Source organism: Hypomesus nipponensis, chromosome 16, assembly GCF_054491055.1.
Source record: "Hypomesus nipponensis isolate SF chromosome 16, ASM5449105v1, whole genome shotgun sequence".
NCBI classification, from domain to species: domain Eukaryota; kingdom Metazoa; phylum Chordata; class Actinopteri; order Osmeriformes; family Osmeridae; genus Hypomesus; species Hypomesus nipponensis.
In genome coordinates, this window is record NC_140376.1 from 3,400,237 (window position 1) to 3,425,420 (window position 25,184).

Below are 25,184 nucleotides of genomic sequence, written 5' to 3' on the forward strand. Positions count from 1 at the left end.
ACCCCTCCCCCCTCCATCCACCCATATATACACCTATCCCTCCCTCCATCTATACTCCTACCCATCCCTCCCTCCATCCATCCATGCCTCCATCCCGTGAGGATAATTATACAAAGAACCATTCATGCTAACAGCAGACATGCTAACAGCAGACAGGCGTACAGCAGACACACTAACAGCAGACACGCGTACAGCAGACATGCTAACAGCAGACATGCTAACAGCCGAAACGCTAACAGCAGACATGCTAACAGCCGACACGCTAACAGCAGACATGCTAATAGCAGACATGCGTACAGCAGACAGGCGTACAGCAGACAGGCGTACAGCAGACAGGCGTACAGCAGACAAGCTAACAGCAGACACGTTAACAGCAGACACGCGTACAGCAGACATGCTTTACTCCCTGCAGGGGGTCTTTTGTCAGTCCCGCAGCATCACAAGACTTTAACTTGACAAAAAACCTCCCTACCAACAACTTCATTGAGTTTAAACTCTTAATTGGTTTCACCGCCGGGGGTAATTAAACCAATGATTCCTTTGAACAAAACGCTGTCTGGCGAGCCAAAGAGGACAACAATTTATTTTTCAAAAGGTGCCGAGTATCATTTGGAGTTTCCTTGTTTGCAATGCTTTCTGGGAAGAATAAGTGAGCATGGAAAATCCGGGGGCCTGAGTTGATTGTCTTCCCCCATAGTTTGTTTACCTCCTTGGCAGCTACTTGCTGACTTGACTGCACTAATTGCAACCGTCGACGGCCCTCTTAAGCAGACGAGCTTCTCCTTCTCCCCTGCTCATCAGATTGCCTCTCTGGTTTCTTTATTTCTTGACTTGTACACAGCTTATTGTCGAACGCGATTCGAAACTATGGATGAATTCTCTTTCAAGTCGCCGTCTCACATCTCACACGACGCCGCTGCGCCATTTGAAGCTGCGAAGGAAGATGATTAAGGATGTACACGACGTGACTCTCTCCCCCTCTTTCTCGACCTCTCTCTCTCCCTCTATACTCGTCTCTCTCCATCTCTTTGTCTCTCTCCCTTTCTCTCAACCTCTGTCTCTCTCTCTTCCTCTCACTCACCTCACGTGTCATCCCCTTTCCTCTTCCGATCTTTCTCGATCTCTCTCCCCCCCCCCCCCCCCCCACGGCCCTTCTCTCCCTCCCATCCTGGTCTACAAGCTTGGATTTGTGCTAATCAAAAAGACACCAGAGGAGGAGGGCGGTGCAGGGGGTGAAGGGGGGGGGGGTGTTAGGGGGTGAGGCGGGGGCAGAAGCAGGGGGGTGGTGCTGTCCTTAACAGCGTGCAGAGGCAGACTGAAGCTGTCTGGCTCAGCGCTTCGCAGGCTCCAAATCCTGTTCCTGAAGGCGAGGACCCCGCCAAAGTTCAGAGTCGAACCGACGGGCTAATAAGTGCCTCGCTCTCACCACACACATGCTCCGTCAGGATACCCCGTCTGTAACCCTTCCACACCTAGCCCATTTGTTCCTGTCAGGAGATATGCATTTATGTATGAAGGGCTACGCGGATGCAACATGACAGGCAAGCACACACCCACAATGATGTTTACACACATACCTCCACATAGCAACACACACACACACACACTGTACGGTGAAACAGACGTGCCCGCACCCTCAAGAGATCGCTTTCATCGTGTTCATGATGACATTATCAGTTTGTGAGTGTGTGGATATGCATGTTCATGCATGTGGATGTAATCCTCCTCAGAAAAACTACAGGGAACAGCATTGAAAGGCTGTCAACGCCAGCACTGTGTGCCTGCTCAACCCAGCCTAGCCTAGCCCCAGCCCAGCTGATTATCCTCCAAGCCCTGATTTAAACCCTCTTTATAATCTATATTCTTGAACCAGACTGGGCAGTGAGCAAGCATGAAAGCCAGCTTGATATAGTAGTTCCAATAAAAGCTCCATCTGCTGATTGGGTGGTGGTCTACATGGCAGTGGGAACAAGGTCTGCACCAATAGGATCCGCTCGAGCACGGGAGGGTCAGAGATGAGGAAAGGCGGGGGAGAAGAAGTGGAGAGGAAAGGCAGGAGAGAGGAGAGAGAGGAGAGGCAGGAGAGGCAGGGGAGAGGGAAGGCAGGGGAGAGGAGAGGCAGGAGAGGCAGGGGAGAAGAGAGGCAGGGGAGAGGAGAGGCAGGGGAGGCAGGGGAGAGGAGAGGAGAGGCAGGGGAGAGGAGAGGCAGGGGAGGCAGGGGAGAGGAGAGGCAGGGGAGAGGAGAGGCAGGAGAGGGAGGGGAGAGGCAGGGGAGAGGCAGGGTGCGGCAGGAGAGAGGAGAGGCAGGAGAGAGGAGAGCCAGGAGAGAGGAGAGGCAGGGGAGAGGCAGGGAGTGGCAGGAGAGAGGAGAGGCAGGAGAGAGGAGAGGCAGGAGAGGGAGGGGAGAGGCAGGGAGCGGCAGGAGAGAGGAGAGGCAGGAGAGAGGAGAGCCAGGAGAGAGGAGAGGCAGGAGGGAGGAGAGGCAGTGGAGGCAGGTAAGAGGAGAGGTAGGGGAGAGGCAGGAGAGAGGAAAGCAGGGGAGAAGAGAGGCAGGAGAGTGGAGAGTTAATGGGAGGTTCTGTTTCATTTACCCAGCCTAAACCCACTCAAGATGAGAGGCGTGAAAGGTTGGACCTTGAAAGCTCATTCTCGCAGCGGGGCTACCCAGAGGTGCAAACAAGCATTTGCAGTGATGGTGCTAATATGCTGCTCACTGATGAATGAGCCACTGTGCATGTCTTACAGAGACACTCTGTAATTCTGTTTTTCCCCCCCCTCTCCTTTTTTGGGGTTAATCTTCGACGAGGACAATGTGTGAACTCATTAAAGTTTAGAAGAATGTTCCTTCCTAAGGGAAGGGTAAGTATGGTGGTCTGAATCTCAGATAATCCAGATGAATCCTGTCGCAGCAGGGACTTGCGGGTGCAAATTAAATCCATTTTGGTAATCTTATTCACAACCATCACCTAGCCTAGATAGACTTGAAAGTTAATCCACCTCAATCTAATTACCCTGCTGTGTATGAAGGACCTGGTTGAGAATTTAACATAAAGTTCTCTCTTTTTGACAAATTGTGTGTCAAAACACATTTTGGGGGACATTTCTGTTAAGCCTCGAGTTTGCTAACTCACATGAAATGGAATAAAGGGATTCTAGACCACTTTATGTTATGCTCGGTAACATGTTTCTGCAGAGGAACCAAATCATATTTCCACTATACTTGAGTCCAGGCTGACAGTGATGTATTACTGTGCTGGGTTTCCCACCTATTACAAGTTCAGGTAATCCCACAGGGGCACTTTATCTGCAGGGGGGGGGGGAATAAAGGCACTAAACAAGCAAACAAAGCAGACGTACATTACAGCCCTCTGACTGAGGAGAAACAGCACAGGTACTGACAACGTTTGTGAAGATTGAGACACAGCAGTAATATAGCTGGGACTAGTAGGCTACTGAACCTACTGTACTATGCGCACACATTTTCAGAATAGTTTTGCAAACGTAATTTACCCCTCTTCAACACGCGGAGCTTATTAGAATTTGAATGTGAACAAGATGTGATACCAGAGAGACAAGCTCTAACAACATAGACATTCCATGCCAAAATGCATCGCTTGTGTCTACTGTCGCCAGATAACAAGTCAATTCATTATCCTTTCCAACACAGGGCCGTTCCAACACAGGAATCATCCAATCTCCTCACATCATGGACATCCCACTGAATATGGGTCCAGAGGAGCATAATCGCGGTCCCAATCAGGGGATACGTGTCGCTAAGCTACAGAGAGATGAGGAGTCTGGTATCAGAGAAACAAGCGGAGAAGCAAAAGAATAGGTCATGCTTTCATGGCTAGACACACACGCCTAGACACACACGCCTGGACACACACGCCTGGACATACATGCACAACCGCACACACACACACACACACACACACACACACACACACACACACACACACACACACACCAAGCACTCAGGCGCTGGACAAGTAGACAGACACACACACTCACAGAAATACACACACACACAGACACACATCCCACTGGCCTGCACACTCACCCGTGCTTTAACGCAGCACAGATTAAGGCCTGGGTTTCCGAAACATTTCCCTCATTCCACATCACAGTATTCCGCAACACAACCTTTTCCAACCCACTGATCCGACTACTGTTGAGGAATCCTTGTCCAACCCCAAAATGTGCATGCCAGACTAAGTGGCCTAGTTCAAAACACACACTCCCTAAACACACACTTGTGCAGCAAAACCATCCACACAGAGTTGTTTGTGTAAATCACAGGATGCTGTGTGTAAGAGAACGATAAAACACTAACCTCAGTTATTTACATTGAATCAAATATTTTACAGGCTATACAAATTCCAGACGCTATTTCAATGTTGACAAACAAAAAGTCGTTAGGGAGAAGTATGTCAATTGTGTAATGGTTTGGCTCAATCCATCTCGAGATATTAACCTTAACGTACTTCACCGTGTAATCAAATCAGGATCTGATCTACATTCCAGTACTATTCTACATCAGGTCTGCCCCTCTCTCTAGCCTGGAACGAGGTGAGCAGAGTGGGCCGCAGACTGCCCTGAGGGTGGAGGACCAGAGATGGATGGTCGCAGAGAACCACTTGGTCCTCGGACAGATCGTTCATTTGCCTGCTGACAGAGGAAGATAATTCGGGCTTGCCGAAAGGTAGGGCCCTGACGAAGCCTTGGTGCTCTGTAAACCCTTTTCCCCTGCCTGAATAATGTCCCCTGTTCATCCCTGCTGAGAGTGAGAATGTGAGCAAGATGATTTACACACTGAGGGTTAACATGTTATTATAGGTGTTTGAGCGATTCTCCTTTTTCTTTCCTTCTTTTTTTAAAAGCTGCAGCAGGGAGACGAGTGATGGTTCTCTTCCCCTGGGGCAGGAGCTGCAGGAACATGGCTTTTTTCCGGAGTCGACTCCACAAAGGAATGAAAAACATGCAGCTCCTTCATTTACACAAGAGAAGCGACACAACACAGATCTCAAACGCGCTGGCAGCTTTCCCCGCTGCTCCACCGAATGTCGTCTGTGAGAATAAACTGGAAATCCTTTCCAACTTGATTTGTAAACTCAACATAATACTCTGCAACTATTTGTTATATCGCCTAAAGCTTCACATACCTTGGCTCTGCAGCTGTGTTTTGGCATCATAGAGAGAGACATTATATCATTGCAGAGAGAGAGAGACATTATAGCATCATAGAGAGAGGCATTATAGCATGATGAAGAGGCATTATAGCATCATAGAGAGAGAGACATAATAGCATCATAGAGAGAGAGGCATTATAGCATCATAGAGAGAGAGGCATTATTGCATCATAGAGAGAGAGGCATTATAGCATCATAGAGAGAGATACATTATAGCATCATAGAGAGAGAGGCATTATAGCATCATAGAAAGAGATACATTATAGCATCATAGAGAGAGAGGCATTATAGCATCATAGAGAGAGAGGCATTATAGCATCATAGAGAGAGAGAGGCATTATAGCATCATAGAGAGAGAGAGGCATTATAGCATCATAGAGAGAGATACATTATAGCATCATAGAGAGAGAGGCATTATAGCATCATAGAGAGAGATACATTATAGCATCATAGAGAGAGAGGCATTATAGCATCATAGAGAGAGAGGCATTATAGCATCATAGAGAGAGGCAGCAGCCAACAGAAATGGTTCTCTGACAAGCCAACTCCATCTTAAATTTCCGAGGGACATTTTGACATTGAGAGCAGTAGAGGCACCTGGCTGGAGGGCTGATCTCCCAGAGCTAACAGGAAGCAGGCGGGGGGGGGGGGGGGGGGGGGCGCTGGGGGATTGAGGGGGGACCACATTATGAGTCTGAGGCTCTGGAATGGGATTTAAAGTAAAAGTGTTTGAACTTCATTTGAATGGAAATTGGGAGCACTTACGGCGGTGATTGGAACCCATTCAGACCCCAGCACAATTGGATTTGACCAGATTGAGTGCATGAATAGGTGGGGGACCCGGTGAATCGACCCAGACAATGACGTTGCCATTCTGGCTGACTGGGGAGCCCCCCAAGCTCCCCCTCTAACCCCCCTGCCCTGCCCCCCCACCCCCACCCCCACCAGACTGTGTCCTCACATTCCCTTCACCATGCACACGTACACACGCACCATCAGTGGGCCTTATATACCTTCACCTTCCCCCAACCCACACTCCCAATACACACACACAAAATCAGCACCCATTTTCTGCATTCACCTTCCCCCTTCACACACTCCTGCACACGCACACAGACAGTACACACACACCACAGGCACCCCCTTTGTCCATTCACTTTCTCCCTGAGACACAAACACACACTCTCTCTCTCTCTGTCTCTCTCTCTCTCTGTCTCTCTCTCTCTCTCTCTCTCACACACACTCTCTCTCTCTCTCTCTGTCTCTCTCTCTCTCTCTCTCTCACACACACTCTCTCTCTCTCTCTCTCTCTGTCTCTCTCTCTCTCTCTCTCTCTCTCTCTCTCTCTCTCTCTCTCTGTCTCTGTCTCTGTCTCTCTCTCTCTCTCTCTCTCTCTCTCTGTCTCTGTCTCTGTCTGTCTCTCTCTCTCTCTCTCTCTCTCTCTCTCTCTCTCTCGCTCTCTCTCTCTCTCTCTCTGTCTCTCTCTCTCTCTCATGCCCGTGTTATCGGGCGTTCTCTCCACACCAGCCCCCAATTACAGAGCTGCCTGGACAGATTAAAGAGCCGGGCTGCATGCCCCCCCAAACACTGCAGCTCCAGCATAATACACTCGACCCTGTCAACACCAGACCCTCAACACACCAATCATACACACAAAACACATACACCACACCCTACACACAAACATACACCACACACACCACATCCATACACAAACCACACACACACATCGATACACGCCACACACACATCCATATATTCACACACACACAATGCGCACAATGCAAAAGTAGGAGGGGCAGGGGCCTGATTAAGTGGCCATCACACACTTTTCTTTGCCACCCTGGAGGTCTAAAGGAGAGTTTGTGTTACTGTGGCCTGCCTGAGCCAATTAGGACCAATTAGGTGGAGTGGAGCACTTGAACACCTGGCAGCAATCAAGGTCAATTGGCAGCCCCCACAGATAGGGCTGCTTACACTGGAGCAACAAGCTGTGGAGGGGTCAGCTGGCCAGAAACACCATACAACTACAAAATAGGGAGGGATCAAAATTTTAACCGATTGAAATGATTGGCCTGACATTTAAAAATGGGTCATATGTAATGGTTGTCAAATAAGTTGTGGTTGGTCCATTTGCCAAATAGTCAGTTATTTTACTTGCATTGTGCGGTGAATTATAAATGATGTTCCGTTTTCTGGTTTGACGGTCACACACATACACACAAGGACACACACACGAACACACACACACCTATTTGCAGACACACATCGCACAGTGAGCCAGGCAGGTGCCTGCAGTCTGCAGAGTTAATGAGACCGAGGTCTCCTAATTGGAGGTGTTATTTGTATAACTACAATTTGCCGGGGTTAAGCTAAGTTGCCCTGTTCAGCCTGTTTCCAGACAAAGAGATGCGTGCTGTTTTGTCTCCAACGAGCATCTTTGACCTCCTTGGAGACAAGCGCTGCAGCGCTGAAACACTAAGAGGAGAAACCAGTGGTCTAAAGAATATGACGAGCAGCTGTCTCTCTCTCTCTCTCGTTTTGCAGTCGTTGACTAATGGTGGAAGTTCAGTATAATTGGACGGTGCCCTATTTGAGGTCAGTCCACTTGTGCGTGTGACAGAACGCAGCCAGGGTATGGTGAAGCAGGGTGCTTTGTCTGAATAGCTTCTGAAAATCGGTCTAGTCAGAGCTATTGGAGTTTGCAGCAGACCCGTCTCCTGCTCAGGGTTGAGCAGTTGCAATGTTGCTCAAGCATCACAGTAATGTTCTTCCATGCTGACAAAGAACCAACAACAGATCGTCACACTAACCTCTCTCCAGAGGCGATGCATTCCTTCAAACTCTGTACGAGTATTACAGTCAATGGTAAAAGGCTTTTGAGGGAATTGATCATGCATTAGCAGATAAAACATGCTGTATGGAGAGAGAGAGAGAGAGAGAGAGAGAGAGAGAGAGAGAGAGAGAGAGAGAGAGAGAGAGAGAGAGTGAGAGAGAGAGAGAGAGAGAGAGAGAGAGAGAGAGAGAGAGAGAGAGAGAGAGAGAGAGAGAGAGAGAGAGAGAGAGAGAGAGAGAGAGAGAGAGAGAGAGAGAGAGAGAGAGAGAGAGAGAGAGACTCTTAAGTCTCTCTCAGTGAAAGGCCCCCTGGTGTTGGTCTGTTTGGCTGAGAAGAGGGCATCAAGTACACATGGGAGGGGGGAATCTTTCTGATGAGATACAGTCTGTCTGGAGTACAGAGGACATGCGTACATGAATCTTATGTCATTCTCAAACGGCTGAATATTTGGTGAGAAGGGGGGGGGGGGGATTAACTGGGATGAAGGACCTTCTAGGACAAAACAGGATAGGAGGTTTAAACACAGACTGGCTAGGCTTGACGCAACTGGGCAACACACACACCTTCTGTGACTCTCAAATCCGACCCCCCTCCAGCTGGCTGAGCTAAAGGAACACAGCCAATAGATTTACGGTCAATTCAATAAGCCTTGTGGATCGTGTTCCCTTGTGAAGGCCCAAAGTGACCCAGCATTGATATGACACGCTGTAGGTGTACTGGACATGCTTGTCTCTCTCATGAGCCCAAACCCTCGGGAGAACCCAGCAGAGGTTTGTCTTTACCTCAGACCCTGCTACTCCCTCATACTCCAGCCCCTGGTCTGGCCCTGCTTGGGGAGGGCGAGGAGCAAGGGGAGGAAGAGGTGGAAGAGGAGTGGGAGAAGGAGATTGTGAGGGGAGAAGGAGATCGAGGGGGAAGAACGAGAGAAAGGAAGGTTAGAAGGAGGAGGATGAGGAAAGGGGGGAGGAAGTGGAAGAGCAGGAGGAAGGAGGTGCAGGGGGGGAGGAGAAAGCGGGGGGAGGAGCTTGTCTGATTGGTCTCACTCCCGTCGTAGGACCAACGGGGATTCCGTTCGCTGGAGCGCACGATTGGCTGGACTTCCTTAATTCCTCCAGCTGCAGCCCCTCAGCACATCCACACATGCAGTAGAGGGCTGCCCCCTGTACCAGACAATGCACAAGGGCAAACATGCAGATTCAGCTCCGTGCCTACATCATGTTTTCGCTTCTCCTTCAAACCTGGCATAGCCACAGCATACAAAACCAAATAATGTGTTGATATTTCTCCCTGATTGATTCCAGTGCGGTCAGCAGCATATAAAACATCTTTACAGCTCAGATCCTTATCTGACACAGGCTATACGTAGCAGGCAGGTGTTATTCAGAGGAAAGAAGAGGTAGAAATTACAGCCGACGCTGGATCTAAAAATCAATCTCTGCACCAGCTATACACCTATTTTCATTCAGTTCAGTGGCCATATTGTGTTGCTCGGGTCTCTGTTGTATCTGGTCCAGACTGCATCCACAGGGGACTGTATTCAACTCTGCTGCCTTGTAGTCTTCAATAGGCAATTAGAGAACACTGTGAATCCTTACCTGTCCATCAATCTCACCCTGTAATTTAGAGCTGCCAATGCAGGCATTTGCCTGCCTGGAGGAAGAATGGATGGCTGTTTCTATGAAAGGAGGGCACATCATCTTCAAATGTGTACATATACCAGCACAAACACACATCCCGTGGGGGGGAAATCCCAGTCAAAAACTGACATCCGTGACTCGTGGTTGTAATCGAATGAATGACAAGTGATTGCGCTTTGTAAAGAAAGGCAGCAGAGCATATTGTGAAAATGCTTTGCTTCTTAATGGCTTTATTAAGGAACCTCAGTCAAATTGCAGCGTAGGAAATTCAACCACCGAAATGAGAGAGAGCGCCTTGCCAGGAAACGGAACGGATTCTCCAAGCACACCGCTAATTGCTCCAGCAGCGGGCAGATGTGCCTTGCTCGCCTGCCCAGTTTCAACGTTATTAAAATGAAGGGAGCCTCATAGCGCATGAAATGTTGTCACTAAACCGAATTGATTTACGACCACATTTACAACATGATCTCACTCACGTTTCCGTCATTTCTCCCCGGTGTAATAAAGATGCATCTATGGCTCTGAGAAATTAGGCTGTCGTTGTAGCATTAACGACAGCTTTCCCCAACAACTAGCTTCAGCTAGAAGGAATCGCTTAAAGAAAGCTGAGCCTAATCAAATAAACAATGGCAGACTGTCTTACAACCCATTTCAACGGCCTCACGGTGTTACCAAAACCAGCCCAGCAGACCATAAGATGCTTCTGCCATCCTCTTCAGGATTCAAGTCTCCAGGCAGAGTTTTATGTAGCACGTCCGCAAACAAGGTTAGTTCATTCAAACTGTCAGTGTGGTGAGTTACTCTGGCGTTTATGGAGGCTGGGTGAAGATCTGTTTCCTGCTGTCCTGGCTCCCGTGTTCCTCATCCAGCATCCAGGATTAATGACCTCCCTCATCAGGGCAATCTACACAAGTGCCCACTGTTCATAACCCCTGGAATAGATCAGACTCGGCCCACAGGCCAGGCCTTGCTTGTTCACCTCTCGAATGACAGTCAGCTGACCAGAGCTTCCATCTCAGCCTCAATGTTTTTCTGTGCTGTCAGTATATATCTACTTCCCCTCATTTTCCTCTTTCCCTGCACATCTTTTGTCCATCTGTTTTTGAAAAGCGACATAAAAAAGAAGGTAGCCTATTACACACCTTTCCCTTCTCCGTCTCTCATTCTGTTGCCTGCATTCTGCTTTTCCCAACCACTAATGTCGCCTACTTCTGGGGGAAAAAAGAACAACAACGCATTGCAGAATCTATTTTCTTTTTCTGTCCATTCTTGCTCTCTACAGTATCTTCTGTTCTATATCAACTAATCTCTCACCACCCTCTCTCTCTCTCGCCCACACACACCTCTCTTTCACACACAAGTCAATTGCGCACCATCAATCACACGTTATCCTTTAACTGACCAAATGCTTTGACCACACACCTGGTGTTTCAGTCACCGCAGTGATGCTGTGAAACAGAAGCTGCTTGTGTAGGACCCTTTGAGAACAGCTGTTTGAACCCCAAACCACCCACTTACAAACTGCAATTTTCACAGAGGGCCGTTCCATCAGGTTCTGTAATTCAGACGTATTGATTATCCGCAGAGGCGAGTGCACCGTGTCCGCATCTCAGCATGAGGTTCATCTGAAATGAGCGAGATCTCCTACAAAAACAACCCTCTCCCCCCTCTCTTTCCCCGGCAGAAAGCCAGACAAAAGAAAACAACTGCTGTTGACTGACCCTATGTCTGTGGCCTGTGGCATATTAATGTTACTCGCGTTTTGTCCTTTATACTTACGACCATGGACATTCAGACAAACATTATGACTACAATGTGTGTTAACGGATCATTGCCTATCTAGTACATTGCTACCGCCTATTTTCCTTCTCGTTTAGACGTCCAAACAGTTGCATGAATTCAGCTCAAATTTGACATGACTTTACTTTATTTGGCCCGAGGATACCTCCTTTCAGACGCAGAAGGTCCCTCCTTCATATAGCATGTGAACACAATACCACCGTTATGTAGGCTAATATAACTAACAACAAATATAGGCATCAGCTAACATTGCCAAATAGGGTGAAATAGAATATGTTTGGGTATTCAGGTCAGAACATTTAGTTGGCTGTAGGCTTTAAAAAAGCACTTGTTGGATGTCTGGTCTTACCTCTTATCTTCATGAAACAATGTTTGTTTTGCCAAGAGCTGATAAAACTGCTAAAAAAATCTTTCAAGGATAAGGGAAAGTACATAATAAATGAACAACATTGCCATCTAGTGGACGCAGGCTAGAATAAACACTTGCCATTTCTGTCGTAAAATGTTTTACTTCTTCCGTAGTTAAATACGTCTACTTGCCCTCACTGCGAACATCAGACATGGCTTCCTCGTTGATCTGCGGGGAAACACAGAGCAGGTTTGGAAATGTAGTCGTCTAAATGTAAACACACGTGGTCGTAAGAATTCAACTTCGAGTTCGTTTGTGCATGACATATTTTTGTATCTATAAACAAAATACATGACAAGCTTTAAGCTACATTTGTGTTGGTAGCATCTCAAATGAAAAGCCCACATTTTTACAGTGTTTATAAACTGGACAATTGTCATTCACTGTCCCTGTTGTCTACAGAGTGAGTTCGGTTTTGAACAGAGACGTTAAGCAATTTGGGAAGAAATACATGTTCGATAATAACGAGGAAACATGTTGGAATTCTGATCAGGTAATATGCCCGCTAAAGTTGACGTTAGTGTGCTTGTAACGTTGGTGTGCTTGTCTAGTAACAGTGACAGCATTTGGATGGCATGCTTTTTGCAGGGGGACGCCCAGTGGGTTGCGTTAGAATTTCCACAGCCGGTCCAGGTGTCCGAACTGAGGTTGCAGTTTCAAGGGGGCTTTTCCGGAAAAACATGTAGAATGGAAGGTAATCCTACATTACTGGGTCTTAAGGGTTATACCGTTAACCCTGGGCTGTAATGACCCCATTCTCGCTGGGGTGCATCCATAACCACTACACAACATAATGTTTTCACAGGATCGCCGAAAGATGGAACCTTTTCAAAAATCTGTGATTTTTATCCAGAAGACGACAATTCAGCACAGATATCCTTTACAGTACTGCGGCACACAGGAGATTAAATAATCAGTTAAACGATTTTAACAATTCTGCCAATTCAGGTTGTCATCGTGTGTACTTACTCTGAGTTATAACAGATATGTCGGTATGAGGAGGGGCTGTGGTGCGCCCACCCACTACACTCTTCAAACAATATTTTCTTGAGCGCTTCTGTCATTACTGCCATGCTTATCCAGTTCTTAACTCCACACCCACAGTTTTCCCATTCCTGAGGCTCCCGTGGTGCACAAGCTAAAAATAGTGTTTGAGAACAGTGCCGACTTTTTTGGGAGAATTATTGTTTATTCCTTAGATGTCCTTGGGGAGAAAGCTTTGTGACGTTCCTGGATGAGAGAGGAGAGATGGAACCAGAGGACCCTGTAAAGTGGGAAATGATGGAGAGGAACAGGGGAACCATAAACTGAGACACAGGAGAGGGATGTGGAACCAATATGACTTGGTTAAAGATCATAACTTTTTTATTTCTTACACAAGAAGACTTCTACAAACTCAATGTCAATGGATCTTGTATTGGTGTTGAGTACATTTTTTTTTTTTTTTTTAAGATTATGAAGCAGAAATTGTGCCTTGCAAATGGCATGCCATTCCAGACATTGATATAAAAATGCATGGTTTGATTGATGCTTGATTACTATTCATTTGTGCTTTTGTTTACAAAATAAAACACTGCAGCTGCAGATTCACTTGAATTAACAAATGCTTGGCCCTCAAACCAGTCAAATGCTGTATAATGAATTGAGTAGGACACAAGAAGTAACAGTATAAACTTATCTGTAATCTTCTCTGAATGTTCAGCGCTGACTGTGCACACACCACATACTATACATTATTATGGAATGCAACGCAACCATGGAACCACTGTTCAGAACTGTAATAAATACGTGTTTGATCCTTGTCAACTCCTGGTCCACTTACAGTCAGACAGGGCTCCAAGTCCCCGAGAACATCTTGCTTGGTGTACCGATACTTTTTACAGAATCTTCAGAATATGATCACCCAACACCTTCTGGACTACCAAAACACATAAACAGGATTAAGAACAGTGTTTTTTTAATGCAACTATCCTAAACTGTTCTGATCTGTAGTGATACCAACCTTTTTTGTGTCCCAGCGCAACAGCTAGAGCCATGGGACTGTACCCAGATTCTGCTTCCATGGTCAGGTCTGCACCTTTATCTGACAAACAAGGATTATGTCTAATATTAGCCCATGTCATAAAAGCCATTTAGCCTATTAGTGTAGGCTAGTAGTAAGTAGTTACATTTACATTACATTTGGTCGCCGGATCGATTCCCCGCCATGCCAAAAAATGATGTTGTGTCCTTGGGCAAGGCACTTTACCCTACTTGCCTCGGGGGGAATGTCCCTGTACTTACTGTAAGTCGCTCTGGATAAGAGCGTCTGCTAAATGACTAAATGTAAATGTAAATGTAGTCATTAAGCATGACTCACTTATCGATAGCGACTTACAGTAAGTACAGGGACATTCTCCCCGAGGCAAAAAAGGGTGGAGTGCCTTGCCCAAGGACACAACATCAATTTGGCACGGCCGGGAATCAAACCAACAACCTTCTGATTAATAGTCCAACTCCCTAACCGTTCAGCCATCTGACCCCCTCTGAAGTAGTGAAAGTGTTACCTACCCAAGAGTGTCTCCACACACCGTGCGTGGTTACCTCTCACAGCATAGAGCAGAGGAGTACCACCGTTCTGGAAAAATGCAACGAGTATTACACAGCATATTTCCATAAAATACATTAATCCATTTTACTTTAGGAATGTTAACGCTATATCCTTCAATCATACACAAGTACATTGTCGGGCATGTGTTTAGTGACCATACATGTGCTATAAATGACCGTTATAACACTACCCAGTCATAAGCATTGACGTCTACACCGTATTCCAGAAGACATTTGACGATGTCAGCGTAACCTCCAGAGCTGGCCAGTGTCAGGGCACTCTCTCTCTCCAAAGCTATGGTTCTGGGATCTGCCCCCTGTGGCACAACAGCAAAAACACAAACACGACACTGAAGCCACTGGTCAAAGTCCTACGGACTGTAGAATTCATCGGTTTAATCTCTTGGGGTGCTGGTGAGCTCTCTACTGGTCAGGGAGCTCACCAGCACCCCAAGAGATTAAACCGATAAATTGTGCAGTTCAAGATGCTCTTCGAAAATAGCCACCGCAGTGATGCTGTGAAACAGAGGCTGTGGGCGGAGGGCCCTTTGAGAACAGCTGTTTGAACCCCAAACCACCCACTACCAAACTTCTGTTCTCTGACCTTCTCCAGGAGGAAGTCCACCATGGTTTTCTCTCCAAACGCTGCCGCCCACATGAGAGGAGTGTAGCCCCGTTCGTCCTGGCTATTCAGGAGAGAGAGATCTGCAACGTACCGCAAACAGTGTATTCAGGAACCTCCAAGCCTGTTCCTGAGGAGCTAGTTCTGCCGGTTTCTGCTTGATCCTTTACCTAACGTTCTGTGATCGATAAGAATAGTCATGTTGATGGATGACTTGATCAATTCTGGTTGGATGAACACTTTTAGGATGGTAGCTACAAGGATCAGGGACAGAGTAGGCTTGAGGCTACACCTGTCTACATGGACGGTAATGGTCTGACTGATTCACCTCTGTTTAGATGTGTGACCACCTGTGACACTTCTCCTTGGGCGGCCAGTTGGTGAACAGACAAAGCTGGCGACGAGAGAAGTCTCTTGTAAATATGAATAAACTGATAAATATTGCATTTACACAAATCAAATCCTAACAGTGTCAGAGAAAGGTGTTTGGGCTTGAGCCAGTTTACCATCCAAAGTAGCTGGTCGGACTGTGACCTCGTTCCCACGCTGCCTGTTGGTTAGAGTCGTGGCATATTTCAGCAAACTCTCCTCATCCATGTCAATGTTTTCTGCCCCTAGACAAGAATTGGGAGAAAATATATTTTTGCACAGCTTTCCTGTGTGAAGTTTTGGAGGGTATATATGCATTGCTATGCTATTTGCAAAATGTGATTCAGATCACAAGTTAATATTAAGAAAGATTACTGTCTGGCCATGTTTTGGAAATATTATTTAGTACTGCTAAATTACAGCAGTAATAAAAATGTAATCGTAAACGTAATCAAAAGTCATCATTTTAACTAACTGTTTGGTCGAGGCCGAAATGTAAATATGATGTCACACCATAAGGCACATATGGTTCAACAGGTACTGCAAGATTGTCGTCAGCATCTTTGTCCTCCATTGTCTCTGTGACCTAAATAAATTATACATTATCAGCCTACATTACCAGTTTGTAAAATATAAAAGCCTATAAACAGTAATTCCACGCATGCATTATGATCTAATGCATCAAAGATGTGGCACATTTGGCACAGTAGGCTACTTAAGATATATATTTACTGAAGCTAAGCAATTAAGAAACGAAATAATTGTTTGTTACCTTTAATTTCCTCACTTAATTCGCCATGAATTCAAGTGTATTCAGTTACAAATGTAAGCAAATAACGCAAGCATAATTTCCTCTAACTTCCTGAGATCAAACTGAAAGTACTTTTATATAAATTCCCATGATGCAATTCACTTTTTATATTATTATTTTTCAGTTCAATCACATTCTAAAATTCTCTCCATAGACTTAAAGTGAAGTTTGATACGTCTATCCAATTAAACTAGGCCCACAACATTAACATGACAAAATAATATGAGTACGTATCGTTCAAGTGCAATCGTGTAGGAACTATTAATCCCAAGCACCGTTTAACCCGGTTTGTGGTAGGTGTACTAGATTGATAACAGGGAAGTCATTCTTAATAGCATTTCCGCTTTTGCTAGTTTGGCCGTAAAATAAGAGTTTGTCCTAAAACGTACCATAACTTGTGAATTCAGTTTAAATTATTTCCTGATGTATTTATTAATATAGTAATCTCAAACAATTGTGTTATTCTGTTAAACCCACAGATATAAAGTTTACTTCTGAAGTTCAAATAATACAAATAATGTTATGACTTTTATGTTGAAGTTTGGAATAAGACAATCGGAAATTAGATTTTTTGTTGCAGACAGTTTTACCCGACCCTTCGAGATGTCTACAGTGGCAGGCTGTATCTAGAATCAAAACAAAATAAAAAGAAGGCTGTATTTAGCCATCGCGTACATTATCAACAACGCTTTGAGTAACAACATATTAATATATTATTAAGTGCCGTTTGTGTATATGGAGGATCAGGAGATGCAAGTGAAAGTCAAACGAGGTAAACGAATAAGAACGAATCTTAAACATTTAATCGGGTACTGCAGTACGTTGCTGTCAGACCGATTTGTAGCTAGCACCAGTTAACAAAGCTATCTGTGAGAACGTAGGTTCAGTCTTAGCTTACTTAAGTAATTATAAGACAATTGTCATCAGGATCAAGATACAACTAACCCACATCTGCTGTGTGTTTTTGTCTGCAGTGACTGACAAGTTTACTGAGAGTATGTACGTTTTAGCCAACGAACCATCAGTGGCTCTTTATCGCCTGCAAGAACACGTCAGAAGGTCGCTTCCTGAACTAGTGCAACACAAAGTAAGTATTGAATAGGTCTAAACAAACGGTCACATAACTGTCTGTTTGCAGCTCGGTCGCTGTTTGCTAATAACTTATCTTGTTCTGTAATGATTCAGAAGGTTGATATGGTACGTTGTTACAGCCAGAGGCCTCTTATCAGTGATATAGGTTGTGGTATACCAGTGTGTAAGTGTAATCAATGAAGAATGTCTGTTGATATGCAGACAGATATGCAAAGCTGGGAAGAGCAAAGTCAAGGAGCAATATACACTGTGGAATATGCATGCAGGTAAAGCAAACACAATTATTATGAGGGGCCGTTTTGGAAATAATTCAGTCTGTGAATGTGTTTCGTCTATGTGAGCATTTCACATACTTGGGTGTGAGTTTGCGGTAGTACTATGAATGTGTGTGAACATTTCATATGTACATTTTAAGGGTGTAACAATATATTGTGGAACAATATATTGCAATACAAAAATGTAACAGTATGTATCGTAGAGTTATGGAAATATTTTTACAATATGACGTCCATTTGATCCTATTGGTTGAGCTACCAGCACGCAACCTACTCTGCACCTGCGTCATGCGTGCATTCATTGCATTCACAGAAATTGCTTGAACTAAGTTAACTAAATTGTATGTACAACAAAGAAAATTATTGAAAATGTTAAACGTTTTGGAAATAAATCTGTTAATTGAATTTCGGTTTCATTTAAAATGTTGTTCAAAATATCGTGATACGTATAGTATCGTACACCCAGTATCGTGATATGTATTGTATCGTGAGCTGAGTGTATCGTTACACCCCTAGTGAATGAGTTGTGTTTCATATGTGTTTGTGTAAGGACAGTCTGAATTATTTCCTAAACGTCCCCTAATACATGTTCTTCACATATATTCTTAATAATTCCGTTTTTCTCTGTATTATTTGCAAAACAATAACACTTGTTTGTCCATCTATTTCTAGTGCTGTTAAAAGCATGACAAATAGCAGCTTGTACTTTAAAAGCATAGACGGTCTCCTTCGTCAAGCCATCAGCATGAAGGAGCAGATCAGCAACACCCAAGGACGCAGGTAGGAGAGACTACTGAGGTAGGAGGCAGTAGAAACCCTGTTTCAGGGTTCTGTGCACCTACTGCAAACAGCACATTTCAAACACATCCGCTCACCACATGTTCCACCGCCGCAGACTTGATACGTATAACAGTGTTTCCCACAGATTAGAAAGCAATTTGTGGGGGTCGGTCAGCCGTGTCTGACCGGGGAGAGGGAGGGGGGGGGGGTCCATGTCAGACTGGGGGGGCGGTCAAAATAATTCATTTGTAAATAATTTGTTACACAGAACTTTATTATATGAAATATTAATCAAAAATGATTCACACCTTCACATGAGTTCCCTTGTCCTGAGACCTGCTTTCTTACCTGCCTGTTTCTACATCTGTTTGTCCACCTCACCTGTTGCTTCAGCTGGCTCTCTCACAGCAGCATGCTGGATGCTGTCCTCCTGTCCTACTCTTTCTTCAATGCCTAACAAATCTCTCTCTTTCCCTCTCTAACCCTGTCTTTCTGCTTGAGAAGCACTTGTCGAAGCCTTAAAATATTGTAAACAATTTCTGCATATGCAGCAACGTTAGTGCTAATTAACTATTTAGCTGGCCAGCTCCATGACGCTGCGTAAGTAGGGCTCGTGAGACTGCTCACCAAAAGAACCAAGGGGAACCTCTTGTCTATCAGATTAAGACATGTTAGTAGGTACCTAGCGAAAAGTAGCCTCAACTTTCCTAGACTTTTAGCTACTCTACTAATACTAATGAAACAGAGAGAGATAGACTGAGGGAGAGCAGGGAAAAGAAATGCAGCTGAACGAATACGCTGCGTGTTTTAAATAGCACCAAAAGATTTTTATAACGAAACGCAATATGTGGCGGCCGGTGATGATTCTGTGGGGCACCGCCACTCATAGGTCTTATGTGTGGGAAACACTGTAACAATAGTATTTTTGCAAAGGATGGGCTTCAATTTCCACATTTGGTCATCTATATGTTTTTTGTGTTATTTTGTATGTTGTATACAACCTATTCCTTGCACTCACTTCCATCATGTTTATGAGATTCCATCAACCAATCCAGCTATTTAACACATCACCCCAGATTTTACCGAGCACCAACACTTACTGTACATGTCCATCTTATGCTTAAACATTCTTACATCAACCCTGAGAGGCTTCAGATTTTAATTTCTCATTTTTGATTTGTCTTTCTTTCCCCCTCCTTCCGTACCTTAATCCCCTTTCACCCACTTGTGCATGCAGCATGCATGATGCGACCCTCTCTCCAAGTCCTCACGCAGTCCCACCACATCCCCATGCCACTTCCTCATGACCTTTGACTGCCATTCTCCAAGGTTAGTAGTTCCGCAGCAAAGGCACCCAAAGCTATTTGTAGACAGGAGGAGTGATCCATATTTCCTGGAAATTCAAGAAAGATGAACGAAAATGACCTTGTCATAAGACCGCTGCTTTCGCTCAGGAATTAGGCAACTTTTTTAGTCCGTTGTTTCACACTCTCCTCACATTTATTATCTTTTAACAATATCTTAATTCAAAAGTTGTTCAGAACAAGTATGCAGACTACATGTTACAGTACATACATAAACTAAGCTTTAACACTGTGAAACAAACACTTTTGGCAATGTCTTTCTAGTGTGTTTCAACAACAACCACCCTTAGTCTTTTATAGCATTGATTAGTAATTTACAGTGGATAATCACCTTGTGTACCATCACTGCTGTTTAATATTCAATACAAACTAAGTCCATATTTGTGTGTTTTTTTTTAAGTGTGTGTGCCACACAGACTCTACACATAATGATCTACAAATACCTTCATCATTTTAAGTTGTATATTTTCTAAAAATGTTTGCCTGTAACAAGTGTAGTGATATATTTATAAACAATTGAAATCAATTAAAAATATTTAAAAAATAATATCAGAAACAAGACAGTGTTTAATCCACCACATACTACAGATATGACCCTATAGAAGTTGGCAATGGTTACCAGGTTGACCACTGTCAGAGAGTCTGAGGATGCATTGTCTTACTGAGGCAAACCCGTCAGTAAGCTGTCGTACTCGGCCCAGCTCAGCCTGCATATCCACAGCCAGTGAAGCCCTGGCACGCTCCACCCCTCCGCACAGCGTGGAGTCACACCAGCGTCGAGTCTTTACTGGAGGCGCCCGACTTGCGAGCCAGGACACTTCTCATCTCGTTGTTGATGCCGTTCCAGGGTTTCGTCTGGGCCTGCAGCAGGCCTGACTCTGTGGACAGGGTCCTGTGCATGCGGGGGACACTGCCGCCACTGCTGTAGCCGTCCTTGTCGCTGCCGTGGCTCTGGGGCTCACCAGGGGGGGAGTACTGCTGCTGCTGCTGCTGCTTGGGCTCAATGCAGGGCGGGTAGGAGAACTGCCGGTGGAGGTAGGACTCCCCGCGCGGCCTGCGAGGCTTGTCCCCCACGCTGAGCACCTCGCAAGGCCGGGGGTCAGAGGGGCTGCCGCCGTGGTCGTTCCGGTACAGGGTGTCGGGGTGGTCTCCGCGGTAGTGTTTGGTGGCGTGGCAAGCTTTGACCAGGGAGTGGGTCACGATCACCAGCAGAACCAGCACTCCTGAGGACAGGACGCAGGCGCTGGCTATGCCTGTCTCGACCTCAAACACTAGGAGCATGTATATGGACATAGCTGCAGGAGTAAGACACAGACAAGTATATAGTATCTTATTGTGAGACTTGTTGCTCTTGAAGGTTAGTTATAACAAAGTTAACTCTTGTACTCGCTGTGAAATATTTTACTGTTGATTGCTCTTCAACAGGTACAGTCTTGCACTTTTTGGGGTTCATGTTGTTTTAATTTGTAACTTGGATAACTGCATGCTCTTATGGGTCTTCCCTTTTGGCACTTGTTTAGTTTTTCACAATGTATGCTTCATGTTCTGGCTGCTTGAAGTCTTTGGGACTACCTCGTTGTTATGATCAGTGACCTGCACTCTTTTGTAAAGCTCTCTCTTGGAAGTCGCTTTGGATAAAAGCGTCTGCTAAATGCATAAATGTAAATAGTTACATCAACAGCTGACAATTGCTCTCCTTGCCTGAATTGTTTTGTGTATTTCTAAATGGCAGGTCAGAAAAGGCCATTGCGTCAGTTGAGCGCAATGTTTTAGTCCATGTGATGATTGGAAACCATGTTTGCAATCTGAAGAGGTTTTATTACTGTGACTTTTGTTGACTCATCATTGTTTTGGTGTTTAGGAGGCGGGTTGTGGACCAGGCCGCGCTGAAGGAAAGCGGAGAGAGGCACAGCTCTGGGACGTGATCTGCTGCCCTCTGGCTCTTTTCCCACCCGAGGGTCAGGAGAGGGTTCAGAGGTCAACACCTCCTCCATCACAATGGAGCACTGCCTCCACCTTCATACCCACTCACTGGAATGGAGACCCAGCCAGCCCGCCTGCCAGGTCTTGCATTAAGACTTCTCAGTCGTACTGCCACTTATCAAAGACTGTATTGTTCAGTCTCGTTCATCGCTTAGTTTTAACGGGACTTGCTCCAAATGGACTTTGGATACTGATCAATCTTCAGCTTGTATTTCGCTTTGGTCATTGAAAATTTAATTCTACAAAGGTTTTTTGTTTTTTTAGTCTGAATGGAGGTGACGATTAATAAATGAATCTGCTTTTGTCAAAATAAAAGTACTTACACATGTTCAAACAGTATGTGGGTTTAACATTTCCTTTGTACCATTTACGCCTGTTATCTTTCTCGTCATGAATGACCTCTTACCTGCCAAGTACACTGAAATCCCAAGGCAGAACAGACCAATGGCCACATGACGGACAGCTCTGCTATCCAATAGGAACCAGTCTGCTCTGTCAAAGAAAATGGGAGAAGGCGCAATTGGATCAGTCAGTAACAAATAGAACGTCTATAGGGTGATCCTATTGCATATAGTTTATTGCTCCTTAATGTTCCTCGATTATTTATGGCTTTTTATTGTGAAATATTGTCATAATTTAATATGCCTTTAGCTTTTTTAAACGTTAACTACCATACCCACAAACCTTACTGGAGCACATTTGCCAACAACAACAAAAAAGTTTAACATTCTTGGCTGCGTGCCGATATAAAATGTGTGTGCAAAACTAAACATGTCGAAAACTATGAATTGTTGGTCCCCGCGAGTTAAGGAATGTCCTGTCTAAAGCAGGGGCTTTGAGAGGTCCTGAAGCGGGCAGCTAGCTTTCTAAAACAACGTGGGAAAGGGCCAGCCAGGGGCCGTGGACTGGGTGCATAATGAGCGGTGGCCATTGTTTAGGAGTTTAGTGACGGGTGGGGGTCGTCCAGCTAACGATGCAGGTCCCCATCACTCTGAATCAAATATTATGAATGATGAACTTTTAGTTGGAATCATCAATAGATAATGATAACCTATTAGTTATGAATTCCAAATATTATTTTGAGCTGCCTCTGAAGTTCACTGTAGACTACATGCCGATGGCCTAAAGCTATGACAGGTGTATCAAGAAAAAGAAAAAAAAGTGTTTTAATGCCGGCCAATGATTAATAGATTATGAAGATACCTCTCCGTGTCTTCCTCTCCTCGACATATCTCCGTTGTAAAATAACTGTGTAGAAGGCACACCACGACTGAGCTCAGATTCAGAGTGAGGGACAGAGCGGAGAGGACCGTAGACACTGGTAACAGCATAACCCAAACATGAGTTGGCACAATAGATAAAGGGGGTGATTCCTTCACGGCAGTTTGTTGTGACTGTAGCTGAAAAATCAAAATGACCGATAGCACGGACATGATCGCAGATAGAATCCCCAGTAGCGATAGGACCATTAGAGAGCGCTGGCTGTATTTGTACGTCATGTTTTGGTCGTAAATCACCCGTTTCGGACGCTTGTGTTCCTCCAGGAAAAGTTGTCCCAGCGTGGAATCCGCTTTATCTTGCGAACTCTGGCAAACTTTAGTGAAGTCCTGCGTCAAAGCAAAAAAAGAAGTTTTTTAAATGTTGGAATTCAGGGATCTTATCCCGGATCAAGAACTATGCTAGTTATTTGCCTGTTGCGGGAGCGCACCCGCTACCCTGAATGAGCATGTGATGTTCCTTAAATCCCCAGATTAAAAACTTCGCAATAACAAAAGGCTTTCACTCAGATTCTCCTAAACAATGCATTGACGTTCTCCTCCAATGCCGCACAGGCGAATAGAAAACGTAGCCTTTATACCAATATCGCTCTCATTTCCATGATTGATGAATTAACCATGCTTGAGTTTTTTTTAATGTAACCATTCAGAATTGCCAATTGAACACAATAAAAAAGCAAGGGGAATACATAAAAAAAACGTTGAACTTTTAATTAGGTACAGCCTTAATAACATGAATTTGATAGCCTACATACAACTTCATGTGTTTTCATAGCCTATACGTAGGATAAGGCCTATTATTTTATAAACACATTCTAAAGTCTTAGGCTATAGAAAACATTTACATGTCCTAGACCTAGGATACTCGTTTATCTGTTGGATTACTTGTAGCCTAATCAGCTACTCAACACAACCAAAGCCGATTTGATATCCTTACATGATTGCTGTTTTGGCACTTTAGAAAAAGGAAGATATTTCTAGACATATGATTACAAATGTGTAAATAGTCCATTATAGCCTATGGATTTGTCGTGGCCATTTGATTCAAAAAATTCCAAAGTAGTAGCTTTTTACAATTGTTGTGGTTCTAACGATGGACACATTCAACATGATATCCCAAATGACCACTAAAACCAGTTGAGTTTAAGTAGAGTACTATTTTCGTAACCATATGTAGTCCACTTTACCTGCTGTGTTAGTGGATACAAGGCCTTTGGCCTAGAGGGGTAGGCTGTCGATGCAGCTAAAGGTGGATGGTTTTGGGGGAAAGGTCTGTCTCGGTTGCTGTCATGATAGAGATAAGCATTTGGCTATAAAAGTACATGCAAAAGAATTGCTCTCACACATACACACTGACCATGGAGGTTATTTCTGAATTCGACAGCTTTACCACATGTACTAAAATGGCAGTCGCTGATGTTGTCGAAAGCAGAAGTGAGCAGTTTCAGGAAAACAAAAAAATAAGTCTAAATATGAACACTTTCCAAGGTCTCCTTCGTCTCACTTAGGCCTACAATGCACTCAGTTTTAATATTTGGGGTTAACTTTAGTTGGCTTATTCAACCTATCACTAATTCCTGTGGAGCCATTGACAGCTATGCACAACTATATAGCATGCATAGACATAGGCTTGTCAGCAGTGTATTGTTCGGCAGTTTAACCAGGTGATTTACCTGGTTAATCTACAGGTAAGGGCTGTGTCTAAACCAATCATTCTCTTCTGGAGTAAACAAGCTACTCCCATTCTGGAAGGCAACCAATAGGAAGGGATATTACAATTCTCTGGGATGTTGCTAAGTCTTGCATCAGCGTAGCATTTTGCATGCAGATATAGCATGGACTCCTTACAGTGTGTATGTGTGTGTGAGTGGGTGAATCTCTGTGCAAGTGCATATTTGTGTGTGTGTGTGTGTGAATGTGTGCGTATGCGTGTGGGAGTGTGTGCGCGTGTGTGTATGTGTGGTTGCGTGCGTGCCCTGGACATCTCCCATGGTTGATTGTTCTATGTTAATAACACTTGTCCTTATAGTATTTTTAGGAGTGATGAAAGCAATGTGCCACGTCCCAAGAATAGGCAAGAATAATGTAGGTCATATAAGTGATTGAGTTATTACCTCTAAAAATATCTATTAAGCTAATAGTATGTGG

At 44.7% G+C, this 25,184-nt stretch overlaps 4 protein-coding genes across 9 annotated transcripts; 2 read left to right on the forward strand and 2 right to left on the reverse strand.

Moving 5' to 3' along the window:
* Positions 1-11,992: 11,992 nt before the first annotated feature.
* On the forward strand, positions 11,993-13,680 carry nr2c2ap (nuclear receptor 2C2-associated protein). Its single transcript, XM_084675955.1, has 5 exons — positions 11,993-12,063; positions 12,277-12,367; positions 12,463-12,568; positions 12,680-12,747; positions 12,977-13,680. The coding sequence occupies exons 1-5, from the start codon at positions 12,026-12,028 to the stop codon at positions 13,097-13,099; spliced, it is 426 nt and encodes a 141-aa protein (XP_084532081.1). The 5' UTR covers positions 11,993-12,025; the 3' UTR covers positions 13,100-13,680.
* Positions 13,218-16,502, reverse strand: rfxank (regulatory factor X-associated ankyrin-containing protein). Of its 3 annotated transcripts, none has more exons than XM_084675952.1 (9): positions 16,227-16,502; positions 15,968-16,040; positions 15,592-15,699; positions 15,414-15,479; positions 15,068-15,168; positions 14,655-14,780; positions 14,425-14,491; positions 13,877-13,957; positions 13,218-13,787 (listed from the first exon to the last, which is right to left on the reverse strand). In XM_084675952.1, exons 2-9 carry the CDS (start codon positions 16,026-16,028, stop codon positions 13,774-13,776), a joined length of 624 nt encoding a protein of 207 aa, XP_084532078.1. In that variant the 5' UTR covers positions 16,029-16,040; positions 16,227-16,502; the 3' UTR covers positions 13,218-13,773. The 3 variants fall into 3 exon arrangements, with proteins under 3 accessions (XP_084532078.1, XP_084532077.1, XP_084532079.1); XM_084675951.1 differs by having other exon boundaries at positions 13,218-13,792; XM_084675953.1 differs by lacking the exon at positions 15,968-16,040 and having other exon boundaries at positions 13,218-13,792.
* A 152-nt stretch (positions 16,503-16,654) lies between these two features.
* Positions 16,655-22,098, forward strand: borcs8 (BLOC-1 related complex subunit 8). Of its 4 annotated transcripts, XR_014731537.1 has the most exons (7): positions 16,660-17,037; positions 17,240-17,352; positions 17,559-17,623; positions 18,305-18,412; positions 19,650-19,741; positions 20,624-20,811; positions 21,638-22,098. XR_014731537.1 is itself a non-coding variant. In XM_084676440.1 (6 exons), exons 1-5 carry the CDS (start codon positions 17,001-17,003, stop codon positions 19,717-19,719), a joined length of 393 nt encoding a protein of 130 aa, XP_084532566.1. In that variant the 5' UTR covers positions 16,661-17,000; the 3' UTR covers positions 19,720-19,741; positions 20,177-20,273. The 4 variants fall into 4 exon arrangements, 3 of the variants coding, with proteins under 3 accessions (XP_084532567.1, XP_084532566.1, XP_084532565.1); XM_084676440.1 differs by lacking the exons at positions 20,624-20,811; positions 21,638-22,098 and adding an exon at positions 20,177-20,273 and having other exon boundaries at positions 16,661-17,037; XM_084676439.1 differs by lacking the exon at positions 20,624-20,811 and having other exon boundaries at positions 16,667-17,037.
* tmem221 (transmembrane protein 221) lies at positions 20,517-23,348 on the reverse strand. The gene is made up of 3 exons (XM_084676442.1): positions 22,963-23,348; positions 22,166-22,251; positions 20,517-21,071 (listed from the first exon to the last, which is right to left on the reverse strand). Exons 1-3 carry the CDS (start codon positions 23,256-23,258, stop codon positions 20,542-20,544), a joined length of 912 nt encoding a protein of 303 aa, XP_084532568.1. The 5' UTR covers positions 23,259-23,348; the 3' UTR covers positions 20,517-20,541.
* Positions 23,349-25,184: the final 1,836 nt, after the last annotated feature.

Bases quoted from the DNA above. Each gene is read 5' to 3' on its own strand.
- tmem221 (XM_084676442.1), bottom strand. From the start codon at position 23,258: ATGACGTACAAATACAGCCAGCGCTCTCTAATGGTCCTATCGCTACTG. The intron at 22,252-22,962 runs GTATCTTCATAA...TTTCTTTGACAG, and splicing joins GGAGAGGAAGACACGGAGAG to AGCAGACTGGTTCCTATTGG. The intron at 21,072-22,165 runs GTAAGAGGTCAT...TTACTCCTGCAG, and splicing joins GATTTCAGTGTACTTGGCAG to CTATGTCCATATACATGCTC.
- borcs8 (XM_084676440.1), top strand. From the start codon at position 17,001: ATGGAGGATCAGGAGATGCAAGTGAAAGTCAAACGAG. The intron at 17,624-18,304 runs GTAAAGCAAACA...ATCTATTTCTAG, and splicing joins ACTGTGGAATATGCATGCAG to TGCTGTTAAAAGCATGACAA. The intron at 18,413-19,649 runs GTAGGAGAGACT...TTGTGCATGCAG, and splicing joins AGCAACACCCAAGGACGCAG to CATGCATGATGCGACCCTCT.
- nr2c2ap (XM_084675955.1), top strand. From the start codon at position 12,026: ATGGCTTCCTCGTTGATCTGCGGGGAAACACAGAGCAG. The intron at 12,064-12,276 runs GTTTGGAAATGT...TGTTGTCTACAG, and splicing joins TGCGGGGAAACACAGAGCAG to AGTGAGTTCGGTTTTGAACA. The intron at 12,748-12,976 runs ATATCCTTTACA...CTCCACACCCAC, and splicing joins AAGACGACAATTCAGCACAG to AGTTTTCCCATTCCTGAGGC.
- rfxank (XM_084675951.1), bottom strand. From the start codon at position 16,028: ATGGAGGACAAAGATGCTGACGACAATCTTGCAGTACCTGTTGAACCA. The intron at 15,169-15,413 runs GTGAATCAGTCA...GGTACGTTGCAG, and splicing joins GGTCACACATCTAAACAGAG to ATCTCTCTCTCCTGAATAGC. The intron at 13,958-14,424 runs GTAGGTAACACT...CTTGTTTGTCAG, and splicing joins GTGTGTGGAGACACTCTTGG to ATAAAGGTGCAGACCTGACC.